Source organism: Lasiodiplodia theobromae (genome assembly GCF_012971845.1).
Source record: "Lasiodiplodia theobromae strain AM2As chromosome Unknown scaffold_5, whole genome shotgun sequence".
NCBI classification, from domain to species: domain Eukaryota; kingdom Fungi; phylum Ascomycota; class Dothideomycetes; order Botryosphaeriales; family Botryosphaeriaceae; genus Lasiodiplodia; species Lasiodiplodia theobromae.
Window position 1 is genome coordinate 1,298,879 of NW_023336541.1, and position 16,917 is coordinate 1,315,795.

General features: G+C 52.8%; 7 protein-coding genes across 7 annotated transcripts; 4 read left to right on the top strand and 3 right to left on the bottom strand.

Annotated features, from left to right (window-relative positions):
- Positions 1–1,561: 1,561 nt before the first annotated feature.
- On the top strand, positions 1,562–3,430 carry LTHEOB_2242 (Cytochrome P450; the record flags this gene model as incomplete). The annotated part of the gene is made up of 4 exons (XM_035511033.1): positions 1,562–1,585; positions 2,030–2,443; positions 2,498–3,117; positions 3,172–3,430. 4 exons carry the CDS (start codon positions 1,562–1,564, stop codon positions 3,428–3,430), a joined length of 1,317 nt encoding a protein of 438 aa, XP_035365182.1.
- A 1,678-nt stretch (positions 3,431–5,108) lies between these two features.
- On the top strand, positions 5,109–6,335 carry LTHEOB_2243 (uncharacterized protein; the record flags this gene model as incomplete). The annotated part of the gene is made up of 3 exons (XM_035511034.1): positions 5,109–5,808; positions 5,863–6,156; positions 6,253–6,335. 3 exons carry the CDS (start codon positions 5,109–5,111, stop codon positions 6,333–6,335), a joined length of 1,077 nt encoding a protein of 358 aa, XP_035365183.1.
- Positions 6,336–6,925: 590 nt separating this feature from the next.
- LTHEOB_2244 (Short chain dehydrogenase) lies at positions 6,926–7,825 on the bottom strand (the record flags this gene model as incomplete). Its single annotated transcript, XM_035511035.1, has 3 exons — positions 6,926–7,233; positions 7,293–7,468; positions 7,533–7,825. 3 exons carry the CDS (start codon positions 7,823–7,825, stop codon positions 6,926–6,928), a joined length of 777 nt encoding a protein of 258 aa, XP_035365184.1.
- Positions 7,826–8,411: 586 nt separating this feature from the next.
- LTHEOB_2245 (Major facilitator superfamily protein) lies at positions 8,412–10,039 on the bottom strand (the record flags this gene model as incomplete). Its single annotated transcript, XM_035511036.1, has 3 exons — positions 8,412–8,663; positions 8,723–9,301; positions 9,350–10,039. 3 exons carry the CDS (start codon positions 10,037–10,039, stop codon positions 8,412–8,414), a joined length of 1,521 nt encoding a protein of 506 aa, XP_035365185.1.
- Positions 10,040–10,383: 344 nt separating this feature from the next.
- On the top strand, positions 10,384–12,301 carry LTHEOB_2246 (uncharacterized protein; the record flags this gene model as incomplete). The annotated part of the gene is made up of 6 exons (XM_035511037.1): positions 10,384–10,449; positions 10,496–10,550; positions 10,603–10,708; positions 10,849–11,619; positions 11,670–11,950; positions 12,003–12,301. 6 exons carry the CDS (start codon positions 10,384–10,386, stop codon positions 12,299–12,301), a joined length of 1,578 nt encoding a protein of 525 aa, XP_035365186.1.
- A 5-nt stretch (positions 12,302–12,306) lies between these two features.
- Positions 12,307–13,416, bottom strand: LTHEOB_2247 (uncharacterized protein; the record flags this gene model as incomplete). The annotated part of the gene is made up of 3 exons (XM_035511038.1): positions 12,307–12,482; positions 12,533–13,188; positions 13,238–13,416. The coding sequence occupies 3 exons, from the start codon at positions 13,414–13,416 to the stop codon at positions 12,307–12,309; spliced, it is 1,011 nt and encodes a 336-aa protein (XP_035365187.1).
- A 506-nt stretch (positions 13,417–13,922) lies between these two features.
- On the top strand, positions 13,923–15,899 carry LTHEOB_2248 (Flavin-binding monooxygenase; the record flags this gene model as incomplete). The annotated part of the gene is made up of 2 exons (XM_035511039.1): positions 13,923–15,498; positions 15,553–15,899. 2 exons carry the CDS (start codon positions 13,923–13,925, stop codon positions 15,897–15,899), a joined length of 1,923 nt encoding a protein of 640 aa, XP_035365188.1.
- Between the last annotated feature and the right edge of the window lie 1,018 nt (positions 15,900–16,917).

Consider the following 16,917-nt stretch of genomic DNA (forward strand, 5'->3'; position numbering starts at 1 on the left):
GGTTAAATAGTATGCTCGGAATACATCAAGCTACTTGTATTTGCGGCACCTCATGCGGTGCATACGTTCTCGGCTAGAAGGGAACTCGCGTTCCCGCCGAAAGCTTTGTCCCATTCACATTACCCGCTTTACGTGTCGTAGGCTCGGAAACATGTGAACGAAGTCAATGAGTTAACTCATTCGGCCGAAGATTCTCGGCCGAATGTCAAGCCCTAGAATGAGGTTATTGGGCCAGACAGAGACGCTGATCTCAGAGAGGACCCGTGCACGGGTTCCAACGGTAATGAGCGGCTGCAGAATGGGGGTGCGAAGCAAGCCCAATCAAGTATAACAGAGACAAATGTGGCCAAGAGATCTTTCATGACACGGCATACGTCATAAACTGTAACCTAGCCATCGGGGTCGCCAACGTTGCGGCCTGGCTTGCGGCCGTACTGAGGCGGAGTGCTGAAATAACGGGCTCAAGAATACAAAGAAATCAGACCCCTGGCGATAAGAGCTTCCATATCGTATATAAAGCTACATGGTAAATGGCGAGACATCACATCGAAGTGTTGAATTGCTGAGTGCCGGGAACGTCAGGCAACCACTTGTACTTGTCTCGGCAATAGAGCTCAGCCGTGGGTTTGTGCTTCTCATTCAGCGCCAAATGATCAAGCGTGCCGCTGCGAATCAGCATAACACCACCGCTCTCCAAGCCTGTGCTGGTTACCCAACAAGTCGTTCCGCACCCTCCACAAAAATGATTGTGAACATCCTGTCCAGAGTCTCCCTTGCGGGTGAAAACCGTGGGCTCGCCGCTTGACTTGAAGCCTTCAATGTTGACCACGAGTGAGCTTGTGCAAATCGAGCTGGTGCTACGGCGGCAGGAAGTACAGTAGCAAAGCGCCTTGGGAGAAATGGTCAGTCTACAGAAAGTCCAAAGGCTATCCAGGCTCGTGTGCGCCGTTTTCAAAAGCAAGCCTACTTACAGCCGTAATTGGTTCATTTTCAATTGAGTATTTCAATTTTCCGCACAAGCAGCCTCCGGTGAAAGCCATTGTAGAGAGGAGACGAAGAGAGGGGATGGAGAGGATCAAGTAGCAGCGGGAGTTCGTTGGGAGACTATGAATGGACCGCCTCACCAGGCTTTCTGTTTTGTAGTACCATCAATCCCCGGGCCGCCAAGCTCGTTGCTTCGGACTCGGTTCTTCGAACATTCCGAGTAGAGTCCGGTTGCAAATAAGTGTGGATCAGTTCGGTATCAACAATCCCCGAGGGTCCGAACTTTGACGGCCTAGACAGTGGAGGGCTGTCTCAGTTGGAAGCGCCAGTCAGCGACCACTGCAGATCCGGCGGGTAGCTAAACACGTAAGGCCCTTCCTGGCCATTGGATGCTTACATCTGCATCAAGCAGAGATAGGGATCCAGTCTCCACAGCCCCCCGCACGGCGTGACCGCCACTTCCCCGCCTGAATATCAAAGAGAGTAGCCAATCAGACCCGAGATTAGACACAAGTGACCGCAAATGGAAGCGGCTCGGAAACTAACCGCTTTCCGACTCCAAAGTCGAGAATACGAAATGATGGATACTCGGAAGTCCACGGTGCGCCCTATGGGAGATTCCAGACATATTTCGCGTCTCGGTGAAAGGTTCAGTCCAAGAATTGTGTCTTGGAAGAACTTGGCAGGTCTGGTCGTTGTTGTATATAAAAGCCACTGGTTTCTAAAGTATGTCTCTACCGCAAAACGATCTTCTGAAATCAATTGAGCATTGTCGGAGAAGAACGGAAAATGACCACAACACTTGCTCTTTTCTCCGCAGTCATTCTATGGCTACTACATGTATGAGGCTTTCACACATACCCGAAAACTTTCAGCACCTCATTCCCTTCCGCCGTGGACTAATCCATCTTAGCTTATATACTGTGCCATTACTGGACCGTTCCGGAAAGTACCTGGCCCTTGGTATACGCTGTTTACCCGCGTTCCTCTTGCATGCTTTTCGGTGGCCGGGCGGCGCATCAGTTTTGTTCATGCCCTGCACCAGCGATATGGTAACACCGTCCGCATTGCGCCTAACGAGATCTCCTGTGCCGACCCTCGGGACTTCAAGATCATCCATGGACATGGCAACGGCTGGTTCAAGAGCGATTGGTACGCCAAGCTCTCGGATCTAGACGCGGACCCTGAAGTCCACAATGAGTTCTCTCTTGGCGATCCAACGCTGCACGGAGCGAGAAGAAAGCTTTTTGCACGGGCATTCAGCAAGTCTCAGATCCGCAAAAACTGGGAAGGGGAAGTACGAGAGTTGGTTGAACGCGCCATGCTGAAAATGGACGAAGAGGCCACCAACAACGGCAATGGCGAAGTCGACGTCCGCAAGTGGTGGGTGCTGTTGGCATCAGATGCAAGTTCAAGGATGGCGTTTGGAGAGTCATTCGGACTTCTGGATGTAGGAAAGGTAAGTTAGCGGCTTTTTGGCATCTACTTGTTCGCTGAATTGATGATTCTGCAGAAAAATGGCTATGTTAGAGCTCTCGAGATGATAAGTGCTGTTTCTGCCACCACGGCTGAATTCCCAGTGCTCCGGACTCTGGGGTCGCTGATCCCATCAAAGAAGTCGCGGAGTTTCTGGAATGCTCGCGACGCAAACCGAGAGTACGCACGCCAGGCTATTGCGACCAGTCGGAGGGTTGGCTCTCGGGAAAACGTTTTCACCCCCATTGTTGCTGAGGCAGAACGCGAGGGAAGCCGAGTTTCAGAGAAGCTTTTAATCAACGAAGCGGCGGGCCTCATCGTTGCTGGGTCTGACACGACTGCCAACAGCCTAACGTATCTTGTGTGGGTCATTTTGTGTCGCCGCGAACTTCAAGAAGCACTCGTTGCAGAGCTCAAGAACAGTCTCCCGGGGGATGATTTCAACGACCAGGATCTGGAAAGCCTTCCGATCCTCAACGCAGCCATCAAGGAGACGATGCGAATGTACGGGGCTGCACCAGCAGGCCTTCCGCGCACACCTCCCAGAGGAGGCGCGACGCTCAGCGACGGCAGGACTTATGTGCCTGAAGGGGCGATCGCTAGCACGCAATCCTGGACCCTTCACCGTGACCCGAAGACGTGGAAGAATCCAGAGGAGTGAGCGTCACATCAAGGGCAACGTTCGCGTTATGCTGACTAAATCACGCGCAGATTCGACATCCGCCGCTGGATGCCAGACAACACGCTGACAGACACACAAAAGTTGGTGTACAGCCCGTTTGGCTGGGGGCCTAGAAGCTGTCTCGGCATCCACTTTGCCCAGATGGAGATGAGATACGCCGCGGCTCTCTTCTTCAGGACCTTTCCAACAGCAAGATTGGCGCCCGCCACGACTGATATGACTATGAAGCCAAAAGAATTCTTCGTCATCTCACCGGCTAGCAGCGAATGTAAGATCATTTTACAGTAGCTCTTGACTAGTCGCATTTGCGTCATGGTGGAAGAAGGATTTTTCAGGTCTTGACTTCGTTGGTTTAATAGAAACTACGTACAAATTTCACATTCCATAAAGTCACCAGGCACCTGAAGTGGATCTAAGCCTACGGCAGCATTTCTTGGCCAAAACGTGAATGCGGATTCAGTGGCATCTTAAGCCGGAGCTGGAAATCCACCGATGGTTGTCGAGCCTTGTGCACCACTCGATCCAGATATTCCACTAGCAGACATTTCCATGAAACAATCCAGCTTTGATTGCTTACTGAATTACAGTTACATAGCTTAGAGACTAATTGTCTTTACACGAAATCCGAGATTTGCCTATGGAACCACTTCCTCCGGCAAAAAGCATGTCCAGGCCGGCCCTTCCGTACATTGTCGTCGACACCAAATTTTAGAGACTATTTACTCCTCGCGTCGATAAAGAACCTGATACCGCCCGCTGTCAACGTTCCACCCCGCTTGAAGTACGTCAGGTCGGTATCGCACTCATCCACAATCCGTCTAAAATTTTTTGCGCACCCCAAATAGTCGACCCTTACGGCGTCAATGCCATCCGCTGTGGTCATCCTCAGTTCGATCACAGTTTCGGGCTTTACATAGAAATCCGTCGCTCTTGTACCAAACTCCAACATAATTGTCTGGCCTGCCTCTAAGGTCGTGCCGTCTCTGATAGAGCAGAGCATATCTATAGCTTTCACGAGGTCGGGACGTTTGACAGATGGGCCACTGTGGTCGCAAAAGGTCGTAGTCTTGATGATTAAGCCTGCATTCAACAGAGTCGTGATCGCCTCGTCTGGGTTGTCGCTTTTATTCAGTATATCCGAGAGCGTGTCGGATGGAATATCGTATTGGAGGGGTGGTGCGGGGGCTGCGTGAGTCGAGGCGAGCAGGAGCGAAGCCGCGAGGCCTTTGAGAAGGGTATTTGGGCGCATTTTCTTGATGAAGCTGTGAAATGCGTTGCGAGGCTGGAAACCTGTTGATCTTAGACAAAGTGGCGGTGCTGGGTCTCGGAGGGTTTATACTTGTGACTTGAAAATAGGTGGAAGTACAATCCGGCTGGAGCAGATACGTTCGAAGCTGGAAACCTGTGAGTCTGAGAGAAAGTGGCGGTGCTGCGCGTCTGGGGGTTTTTATATTTGTGAATCAAGGCCGGTTCGGGGTACAAACAATCATACCAAAGTACGATTTAGTCGAATTGCAACCAGGGAAAAGTATAATCAGGCCAAAGTACGATTTTGTCGAACTGCACCCAGGGTAAATTGTAATCGGACCAAGGTACGATTTGGTCGAATTTCAGCCAGGTCGAAGTACAATCAGACCAAGGTACGATTTTGTCGAATTGTAACCAGGTTAAAGCAAATTTGAGGACCCCGAAAATAATCGCTGCGCCAAAAAGCAATTTCGCAGATCGACTGGCAACCCTTTTTTTAAACGGAATTTAGGAGGCAACTAAGAGTTTCACAGTAGCCACACAGACGACAACGCCGGGAACCACGGACACAACATCATGCACAAGCACTAGGCTGCGGCTCGGAAAGGGTGGCCCGAGCACATGGGTCGTTCGCTCAATGAACTACTGCCTAATTTCTTGGATCGCACCATCCACTCTCTCCCATCCTCATTACAGTGCTCTCGACCAAACAACTACCATGCCCGCCTTTCCAGACGATGTTCTATTTGTCATCGTAAAAGAGCTCAAGCAGCTTCTACGTGAAGACATTTCCCGCCACGACCGGTACTCAGGACGACAGCCAAAGTTTGCACCATACGCCGGAGTCAGTCGACAATGGAATGCAATCATCGAGCGCGAGACTTTCAGACACATTCGCGTCTCCTCGACGGACCTCCTGCACGAGGGATGTGGGGGAGAAGCTCCGGACCAGGGTTTGGTCACCACAGCGCGTTTCAAAGAAATGATGAATCGTGACCCAGTTCGACGACGTAAGATCCTGCGCCATATCAACTTTGTTGCCAGTTATTCATTCTCTGTTTACTCCACAATGGGACGATTGGACGCAGGTCGAACGACGAACGACGAACATTTCTCGAGATCCGTCCATGAATTCTGGAAGATGCTGGAGCATTGGGAACTGCCACTATCCTTGACGTTCGTGCAAGCTCCCATCAGTAAGGGTGACTGGAGCAAAGAATCGCCCGCGTGGCTGAATCTGGTCGGTGACTCGCTCCCGCGCCTGCGCTCTGTCACCAGTTTCTCGGTGGACGATGAACTGGTCGTCTGGCCATCATCCTTGATGACCATAGTCGAGTCTCTGACCCACCTCACCAACGCAAAACTCATTCTCAATGATGATATTGAAGACCCCAAGCTCCGCCGCCGCTGGCGTGAAGGTATACTCTTAAATTCTTTCCCACCAGAGAAGACAACTCACTTCTCTCTCTTAGATCTCGGCCATGGCATCAGCCAGATCTCCATTACCTGCCGCGACTTTTACGCCCGTTTAACGGACCGCTCCCATGGCTTTGAAGAGCAGCCTGCTGTTGCCCCAGGGGGTCCTGACACTTTCTGCATTAATTTGCGCACGCTCTCGACACACCTGCGCCACCTCCACCTCGAGCAGGCCCGCATATCAGCCGCGCTATTCTGGCCGGGTGCCGATGAAAAAAACCAAGCTTCACTGCCATCATGGCCACACCTTGAGACGCTCTTGATCCAGCTTGAGCCCGTCGACTCTTTCGGTATGCCAACTCCAGTTTGCACCCCCAGCAACAGAATGCAGACGCGCAGGCCCGCCCACAGCTGTCTATAGTGTTTCATTACTCACACGCCTCCAGGCCGCTTCTACGCCGACCCCACTCCCGAAGAAGTGGCCTGCAACGCCTCACACAACGAACTCCGCCCCTGGGACCCCATCTAGAACGTTTGTCGCGCCGTCCCGCGCCCAGAGCGCTCCCTGTATCCCCTCCTTGCCGCTGCGGGCCGCGCCGCGCAGCGCATGCCGCGGCTGACGTAGCTCACCATCCAGCGCGAGGACGACACGGGCTTCGCCGCAAAGCTGGAGCTCTACGAAAATCACGTTGATTGTGGGAAGAGAAAGGACGGCAGGCTTAGGAGGAGATGGTATATCACGCCTGCCATGCGGCTGGCCGATGATGTACTCGAGGCGTGGGGTTGCAATGGGACGAGGTTGAGATTTGGGAAGAAGAGGGGGACATAGAAGAAGATAATGGGTCATGGACTGCGGAGGCGTTAATACCGTAGCGGTAGGGATGTAGGTCCTGCCAGCTAGAGTGTAGCTCCGTGTTACTGCCACCAGCCGGCTGTCGATTTGCAAATTGTGTCTCTTTGGCCAGTCAATTGGTAGCTGCCTCGGCTTGCATGGAACGGCCAGCTTATAGACGTATTGAAAGGAAGTAAAAAACAAACAATGCTTGAAATTAACAATTGGCAAGAAGTTATATTGTTCATGGAGAGCTCAATCCATTTAATTACCTAGCTGGTAAAGCCTTAGAACGCCGACCAGCCGCCGTCCACCGTGATGACTGCTCCATTGGAAATGTAAGCATGCTCACCCGCGTAGAAGAGCACGGACTTGGCCACGTCATTAACGTCCGAGATCTTGGGCTCAACAGCGCCAGCCTTCATCGTCAATGCGAAGCCCTCCTCATCCACACCGTTATTGGCTTGATTAATCAGGCGCGTATTCATGCCTCCTGGCAGGAAGACGACGGCGCGGATATTTTTTTTATTATACGCCGCGGCCGTGTTCTTCGTCAGACCCACCAGACCGGACTTGCTGGAGACATAGGCCGCGCCTTGATGGTGATAGTGAGTGCTTTTACTTTTGTAGATTTCAGGCTGCAGATGAACTCACCTGCGAGGCAACCTTTAATTGCCGCCATAGACGCAATATTGATGATGGCGCCACCAGAAGGTTCCTGTGCAAGGAACTGATTGACCGCCCGCTTGCTAAAAAGGTAGGGTGCGGTTAGGTTGATGGCGATGACACGATCCCAGAGCGAACGCTCCAACGACCCAACGGGCTGCCACCTGCGAAAGGAAAAGCATAAGGTCAATCATTCACTTCGGCATTAGTGCAATTAGGCATACTCACTTGTCTGTAATGCCGGCGTTGTTGACCAAAACATCCAAGCGGCCAAACTTCTGAATCGTTCTGGTGAATGCTTGATCAATCGCCGCCTCGTTGGTGACATCAGTTTCAGTGCTAAGGAGCCGATCGTCCCCAAAGCCTGCTGAATTGAACTCTTTGACGGTATTCTGAAGAACGTCCGCCATGACATCACATATCGTGACGCTGGCACCTGCCTGGAGAAAGGCATTTGCGATGGCCTTGCCCAGACCACCTGCTGCGCCGGTGACCAGGACAACCTTTCCCAAAAAAGACATGTCGAAAAGGGTGGTGTGCAGGTACGGAAATTACGGAAGAGTTACAATGTTGTGGCAATGGTATATCAGTTCAACTCTGGTATTGTGGAGAAGGAGTCCGCAACGGAATCGAGAAGGCGTCTGTTGAAACTTTAGGTGATCGAGTGGTGTTAAAAGAGTAGCATGACGGAAGTAGGCCGTGGCGCTTTTATATGCTTGCAATGTAACTACTCGACAATTACGTATTGCCAAAGCGTCTAAAGCGAATTTAGTAAACGGATGTCGGAGCAGAAGCAATCCGTCCGAATACTTTCGGAGATTAGGAATACTTGAATCGAATAGTTTCCGCCCCTTTATGCTACTACTGTGGAGGTACCCGTTTTATAACTCGTATTGTTTCGCTGACTTGGCATGACTGAAATTGCTGATAGACATATCGTCGCCCAAGAGCTACACTACTATTTCCTCTCTGGGCGTGGTAGATCTTAGATGGCAGTTGATTGCTGTCTTAAATGCAGCGCACTCCAAATACATACTCTATCGTGGAGTCGCAATCAACATGATATCGTCTCTGTTTATTACTCGCTACAGTTTCATCTCGACTGACTCAAAACTGTACATTGGCGCTGCGTTTCCGAATGCGCTCTCCATAGAGGCTGAAAAGTACTGGCACGGGAACGACAGCCAGCGCAATGAAAGCTAGAATCGAATTCCCCCAACCCAAGCCGAGGGCGTCATACATCTCGAGAGCACACAGAGGGAGGGTGGCGCCAAGGGTGCTGCGCACGAGCGTGTTGGCAGCCATGGCAGACGAGGCGTGAATAGTGAATGCGTCAACAAGGTATGTCTGAATGCACAGCTACACCGACAGATAGTCAGTACAGCGGTCAAAGCTGGGAGGCTGGCTAGGATACTCACCATGCACGAAAGCAATCCAACTCCGATGATCAACGTCCCAAACATGGGCACCGCCCAGTGTATGCGCTTCTCTGTGGTCCAGCCGTAGATGAAAAGACCAACTGGGATGCAGAGCGCAGCAGGGCCAACGAGCCAAACAGGCAGCCTGTCCTCGGGCCGCGTAGGCTTGCCTGCTGCTTGCAGCTTGCCAATAAGGCGGTCTGATGTCTGGCCGACGAGGACGAGGCCGATGAACATGCCGATGCCGATGCCGATATAGGAAAGGCCGACAGTGCCGCTTCCGAAGCCGTAGTTCTCGCCAAACACGAAGGAAAAGGTCGAGAAGAGGAGGTAGAGGAGCGCGTAGATGATTGCTATGAACGAGGACATGGCCAGCACGATCGGTGACCGGACAAGTAGCTTTATGGGACGCACGATTGCGCGGATAATCAACTCTTTGTGGGATGTGTCCTTGGCCAGCTTTGAGCGTAGGTTGGGGTTGCCGGTTTCTTTGCGGAGGCGCGCGACCTTGCGGTTAAGGATCGCCGGGGCGTACGTCTCCCTCATGAAGATCATGCATACTACGGTTAGTACTCCAGACTGCAGGCAAGTCAGCATTAGCAATGTCACAAGGAGAGACGAACAGACCAAAATCGTGAGAAGCCAAAACACCCACCTCCACCCCATCGCCTGGACAAGGAATCCTCCAGCCACTGGTCCGACTACCGGGCCGAATAACGGGCCAGCCGTCCATATTGCCATGGCCCTACCTCTTTGCGCCGTTGGCATCGTGTCGGCGATGGTGCCTGCACCTATAGTCAAGCATGTCACTCCAAAGCAACCTGACAACAGCCTGAATGCAATCAGCATGCCCATGCTATCCGCAACGGCGCAAGCAATGGTGAAGATGAAGAAGCCGACATTCCCCACATGGTAGAGGGGGACGCGTCCGTATATCTCGGACAATGGCGCGATGATGAGCGGCCCAATGGCGAATCCTAGGACGAAAACGGAGACCACGAAGCTCGATAGCAGGCGGGAGGATGAGTTGAAGGTTTCCAGGACTTCTGGCACTCCAGGGGCAAACATTGACGAGGCGAGCGGTGTAACGAAGGTGATGGCGGAGCAAAGACCAATATTCAGCCACTTTTTCCGTGTAGACCAGTTCTGTGGGTTGGCGGGGTCGTCGGGGCCGTCCCACCAGACTAGGCTGTCGTCTTCATCCGGAGACTGTGATTGTTCGACTGCTGGGATGGCTGTGCAGCTTTCCGCCTTCTCGAGATCCTGATCGAAGGATGGTGCTGGGTTCTGACTCTTCTGGCTTGCTTGAGAGGACATGATGCCGGAAGAGTTCAATGTAACGACGGCCAAACCGTCTTCGGTCCGATTGGCCCTTGGATGGCACTGTATCAGGGATGGATGGTGTATCGCAGGGAGGGTTTTGAATGCGGTTTTATAGGCATGTATTGTGTTTTGCTGGACCCACAAAGGATGATTCCGTCTTCCGAGTTGTACAACGTGTATAGCTGCTCAGCATCCGAAGCCGATGTGTGGAGGTCCACTCGGTGATCAGCGCCGTAGAGTCGCCGAAGCTCGCGGTAAAAGCCCACGTCCCCGGCCAATTCCCACCTCCAACTCGTCCCTCCCTAATTACTCGAGTATGGAAGACACAGCTCGCCAGTATGTGTGTCAGCTATGCCACAAGGCGTACTCCACAGCCGGCCATCTCCGCCGCCACGAGACTACTCGTAAGTGAAACCATTCATCTCACTTGGTGTTGCTGACGTGGCGTAGATTCTGGACGAAAGTCTGCCCAGTGTCCTTTTTGCAGCCGGCCGTTCGCCAGATCGTGAGTTTATTGCCGTTGCCGTGAGCTACGGGAACAGCCGCTGACGAACCAGGGACGTCGCCCGGAGACATGCCGTTTCATGCGCCAGGAAGCAGCAGGCGGACGCCCCTCCGCAAGCCAAGCGTGGTCGGAAGGCCCGAGCCTGCGACCGGTGTACCGTAAAGAAAACGTCGTGCGACACGGCCTCGCCATGCTCCCGGTGCATGTCACTGGGCATGCCGTGCTCGTACCGTCGGAAAGGCGGCAATCATGACACGGAACACCACGACGCACCCTTCTTGCTGAATTTTGTCGACAGTTCCTTCGAGTCATCACTCGCCGCATTCGCAGCAGTTGAGAACCATGCGGATCCAGCCAATGCTGCCGAGTGGCAATTTTTCCCGGACGAAGACACATCCTCCTTTGGATGGAGCTGTGCTGGCGCTTTGTTTGATATCTGGTGCAACTATGGGGATGAGGACAACAGTGGCCTCGATCAGCTGCCGCTAACCTATAACGCTTCGCCGCATCTCAGCGCTCGTCTAGATGAAGCCGTCGACCAACTGGCTAACGTCAGCGGGACAGACTTTGACTACGACTTCGCGAGATCTGTCTTCACCACAGGCAATCTTCCCGGCTTTGTGAATAGCTTCTTCAGCAACTTCCACCAACAAATGCCCATCATGCACCGGCCAACCTTCTCGCTAGAGACGGCACCGATGGCTCTTCTCGTGGCGATTTTTGCCGTCGGTTTGGCAATCAGCTCGGGCACCAAGCAAAGGTCGTCGAAAGCTCGCCGTTTGCTGGGCCTCATCGAGGAATACATCTTCACACAGAACCCTTTCAGGCGTTATCTGGGCCGGGATGATGGCTGCGCGGCGGCGTCAGGCGAGTTTGAAGTCCTGCAGGCGGCTTTCATCATATCCACAATACAAAGCGGCATGCACGACATCGCAACGCGGCGCCGGATAAGAGTGGAGAGGAACCCCGTCCTGGTCGCCGTCGTGCGCGCAGCGGGATTGTTGGGGTGGTCTCGGAAGCGGGCTAAGTCCAGCTGGGAGGAATTCGTAGCGGACGAGTGTCGAATAAGGTTACCACGCTTGCAATTGATTCGACAGATGATGGTGCTAACGGAAGAAGGCTCGGAATGTTTACGATCATGTACGACAGCCACCTCTGCCTGTTCTACAGCAGCTCTCCACAGGCATCCGTGGCAGAAATGACAGGGGACATGTTGTGCAATGAGGAGCTGTTTGAGGCCGAGACAGCAATCGAATTTGAGAGGATCATGATGCTGGAGCCTCCACGAGAATGCCTGTCAATGTGCGAGTTAATCAATGGGCTGACACGTGGTGCTCGGGTCGGGGTGCAGGATGGCTTTCCCACGCTACATCCACTCCAGCTGCAGGCTGTCATATGGGGTGAGTCACCGGGGCATTTTGGAGATGAATATTGAGACTGACGTGCTCCAAGTTATGGCTGGCGTCGTCCATACGGCTCGCATAAGCGTGCTCGCATCGGCACAGCTGAGCGCCGTGTTTTGCGCAACGGAGAAATGGAAGGTGCTCTGGGAAGAAGCGACTGCAAGGGCGGAAGCAAAGGGAATATTGCTGTCCAAAGTGACGCGGCATGCGGGCGAGATCTGCTGGCTGCTGCAGACAATCGTCCAGGCAACACTGAGGGGCGATATCGACTGCTCTTACATGCGTACCTTTGCGAGAGATTCTTTGGCTGCTGTGGCCGAGTTTATTGGGAAACACAAAAAGTTGTAGATTAACTAAAAGACGGCCACGGCATTCGGGGGACTCCCTATCAGCCCAGGATGGTTCAAAGGCACCGAAACCAGCAAGAAGCTGTACCGGTCCACCTTTTTGCAATGCTCCGCCAGAGCCTTCAAATCCCACAGCTCTCCGATGGGCATGCCGAACATGGACAAAAGGTATTGATGCAGTACTACTTCCTGGTTAGAGCCACAGAACTTCGTCACAGCGCAATCAACTCACCCAAATCGGCCGGCCCCCAGGCACTTCCGTCCTCCTTAGCCCGCGGAATCTGCTCGAATGCAACCGCATCTCCAGCCACGGCGCTGAATCGCTGATTCCAGATCCACCGGGCTGCATCCTCACTCCCCTCAACTCCCGACGCGAGGAAACCTGACAGCAGCTGCGCCTGCTCGTCGGCACTGCGGCCGCCCAGCGCCTCGGTCCACCCTGTGCGGATCACGAGCACATCGCCTGGCTGGAACACGATACCTTGCTGTCGCGCACATGCCTCGAGGCCGGCAACGGTGATAGGCATGCCGGCGAAAGGGTCGAGAGGCGTGCCACGCGTGGTGAAATAGTAGGACGCGTAGTCGAGGAGAACGCCACGCGCGACGATGCAGCCGCGGGCGTGCCAGTGGTCAAGCGTGGGCGCGGCGGGTGATGAAGCTGGAGAAGTGAAGTGCTCGCGCCGCGGATGGAAGCCGTTGTACGCGAGGCCGGAAGCCTGGTGCTGGTAATGGCACAGACTGTCCCATTGGCTGGAGCCCTGCGTGTTGAAGGCCAGTTCATCGTCCCAGCCGTGCGCGTCCATACCGGCGTCACGCAGCGAGTGCACGTGGTGCGTAGTAAGGGCGCGGTTGCTGCCAGGGTGCGTCTTGAGACTGTCGAGCGGCCAGCTTGTTTCTGCGTCAGTCTCGAGGATGGATATTCTGAGGAGTGTTGTACTTCAGTGAGATGGAGATGCCGTCTTTGGCTTCCTTGGCAGCGGCGGCCACAACCTCGGGCGTGAGGTGGTTCAGGGTTCCGAAAATGTCTTTCTTGCCGTCCTGGTCGAAGACCCCCCAGGCGCAGCCTTGCGGCATGCCTTCGACGCTGGGCAGATGGTCGAAATCAGGAACGTTCATTGTGTTATGCAGCAGTTGAGGGTTTTTAGCAAGGTATCTTATGCCAGCTCAATAAGAAAATGCAGTGAAAAATGCTGCCACCTTCGGAATTAATTTGTACTTGCGTCGGCATGTGGACGACGGATTTCTCCGCCTTGGAGTACGCACGTATACCCTGGACATGGCCTATGTTTCTTAAACCAACGCCGGCTTCGCTTGCTTCCGTTACCCGCAGAGATTCCTACAAGGAGTCTCGGCTTGGAGCAATTCCGACACTCAAGTAGGCACTTTCGCCTTTAGGCGCCCATAGTCGTTATACGAGCGGCAGAGAAACTGATTCAAGCGGTCTGTGCTCCACCAAGACCTGCCCAAAACCGATGTGGGAAAATACCGAAACCCGGGAATTGAATATACATGTGTAGTTCTGCCAACGATAAAGAGGCGCAAAACTCCAGGTTGGAGAGGATACAGACAGAGACAGAGCAAGCCTATTCGACCAAGTGTTTTCTTTAGAATCTATTCCCATCATGACCACCACACCCATTTCTCCGGACGCCGCAATCAAGGCCAAATATGCCGCTGAACGCCAACGGCGACTCCGACCTGATGGATCCACCCAGTATGTCGACCTCGACAAGACCGACAAGTACAAGTACCTGCATGACGACCCATGGGTTGATCATGATGTCCTCAACTCCCAACCCCCGGCTCTTAATGATGGGGATGAGTGCAAATTCCTCATCCTGGGAGCAGGCTATGGCGGACTCATCTTCGCCGCTCGCCTGATCCAAGCCGGCTTTTCTCCATCAGAGATGCGGCTGGTCGACACGGCGGGCGGGTTCGGTGGCACGTGGTACTGGAACCGATACCCGGGCCTCATGTGCGATGTCGAGTCGTACATCTACATGCCGCTCCTGGAAGAGACAAACTACATGCCCAAGCACAAGTACACGTATGGACCGGAGCTGCTTGAGCACGCGAACCGAATCGCCCAACACTTCTCGCTGGCCGACAAGGCGCTGTTCCGCACGCAAGTCAAGACACAGCGCTGGGATGAGTCACGCAAGCAGTGGGTCGTGTCCATGTCCGAGTACCGCGGGCCAAATGAGGGCGGCCGCGAGCTGCAAGTTCGTGCGTCCTTCGTCATTATGACTGGCGGTTTGCTCAACGTGCCGCACATTCCCAAGATGCCCGGTCTGGACCAGTTCAAAGGCCAGCACTTCCACACGGCACGCTGGAACTACAGCATCACGGGCGGTTCTCCCGAACTGCAGACGCTGGACAAGCTGGCCGGCAAGCGCGTTGGCATCCTCGGTACTGGCAGCACAGCGATCCAGGTGGTGCCAGAGCTAGCCAAGTGGAGCAAGCACCTCTACGTCTTCCAGCGCACCGCCTCCTCCTGTGATGTTCGCGGCCAGCACGAGACGGACCCGAACGCCTGGCCCGCCATTACCGAGAATGGCGCCCCTGGGTGGCAGAAGCGGCGCGCCGAGAACTTCAACTCGTACGTCATGGGCCGGCCAGAGGGCGTTGACCTGGTGCGCGACGGCTGGTGCCAGATGCCCAGCTTCAGCGCACTGATCGGCGCCACCCACAGGGGCATTATCGACGGCAACGATCCTGAGAGCGTGAGGAAACACATCGAATGGATGGATGCCCTTGACTTTCCCCGCGCCCAGCGCGTGCGTGCCCGCGTCGACCAAGAGGTCAAGGATCCAGCCAAGGCCGAGAAGCTGCGCGCCTGGTACCCAACCTACTGCAAGCGTCCTGGCTTCCATGACCAGTACCTGCAAAGCTTCAATCAGCCCAACGTCGACATCATCGACACTGACGGCAAGGGCGTGGACCGCTTGACCGAGACTGGCGTCGTCGTGGCCGGCGTCGAGTATCCCGTCGACGTGCTGGTGTTGAGCACCGGCTTCCGTGCTGCTGTTGGCGACCCCGTGAGCCCCGCTTGGAATGCCAGCGTCAAGGCGTATGGGCGTGGAGGCTTGGATATGGATACGAAATGGGCCGACAAGGGCCCCACGACCTTCCACGGCATGATCAGCCACGACTTTCCGAACATGTTCTTCTGGTCGCCCGCGCAGACTGGCATGGCCTGTAAGTATCTCCCAGTTTTGTTCTTGATCTGCTTTGTCTCAACATCACTTGCAGGTAACATTACGTATGTGCTCGACCTGATCGCCACGCACACTGCTTTCATCGTGGCCGAGGCCAGCAAGAAGGCGAACGGCGCGCCCTTTTCCGTGGAGCCCTCCGCCGAATCCGAGGAGCATTGGTCGGAAGAGACGGCCAAACGCTCCGCCTGGTTCTCGCCCATCCTCGGCTGCACCCCAGGCTATTTCAATGCTGAGGGCCACGCTGCAAATGAGACGGATGACGAGAAGATGGTGGCAAAGAAGAAAAGAGCTGCCGCCTGGGGAGAAGGTAGCACCGACTACGCTTGCCGTCTTGCTCAATGGCGCACTGGCAGTGCACTTCAAGGCATTGAAATCTGTTAAGCTTCTTTACTCTCGCCAATGCATGTATTTAAATAGCGGATTATTGCGGCACGCTGGGTCGCCGTTCTTACTGCCCTCTTTCTCACTGCTGTCGTGTCTGCTTCTACCGTGTTTACTTCCGCCATTCCCACTGCTACCGTTTCCACTGCCACCGTTTTCACTACCGCCATTTCTACTACCGCCATTTTCACCGCCGCCATTTTTACTACCGCCATTCCCACTACTACCGTTTTTACCGCCGTCATTCCTACTACCGCCATTTCTACTACCGTTATTTCTACTATCTAACCGAGAGAATTAATTAAAGTCTACATTATAGGGATTAGTTGTTTTGATTTTAACGACGTGGGGGCCGAAATGCGGGAACTTAGCGAAATTTTAGAACACCAAAAATTTTAGAACACTAAAATCATCTACCACCGCATCGCTATATCGCCGTATTACCGCATCGCCGTATCGCTACATCGCTATACTTATCGTATCGCTATACCTATCGTATCGCTATATCTATTATATTACTATATCTATTATATTACTATATATATTATATTACTATATATTACTATATCTATTATAATATAGAATTTTCTAGTAATACTCTAAATTTATAAAATTTAGAGAGACTATAGTTAAAATCTATATTTTAATTTTAATATTAATCTAGATTAATATTATTCTTTCTCTTTTTTATTAGCTTAATAGTTTAATATAGAAAATTTATTACGTTCGCTATTATAATTATAAAGATTAGTTATTTTAATTTTAACGACGTAGAGACTAAAACGTAGAGACTTAGCGAAATTTTAAAATACTAAAAATTTTAGAATACTAAAATTATCTACTACTATATTACTATATCGCCGTATTATTATATCGCTATATTACTATATTACTATACTTATTATATCGTTATATCTATCGTATTACTATATTTATTATATTACTATATATATTATATTATCGTATATTACTATATCTATTATAATATAGAATTTTCTAGTAATACTCTAAATTTATA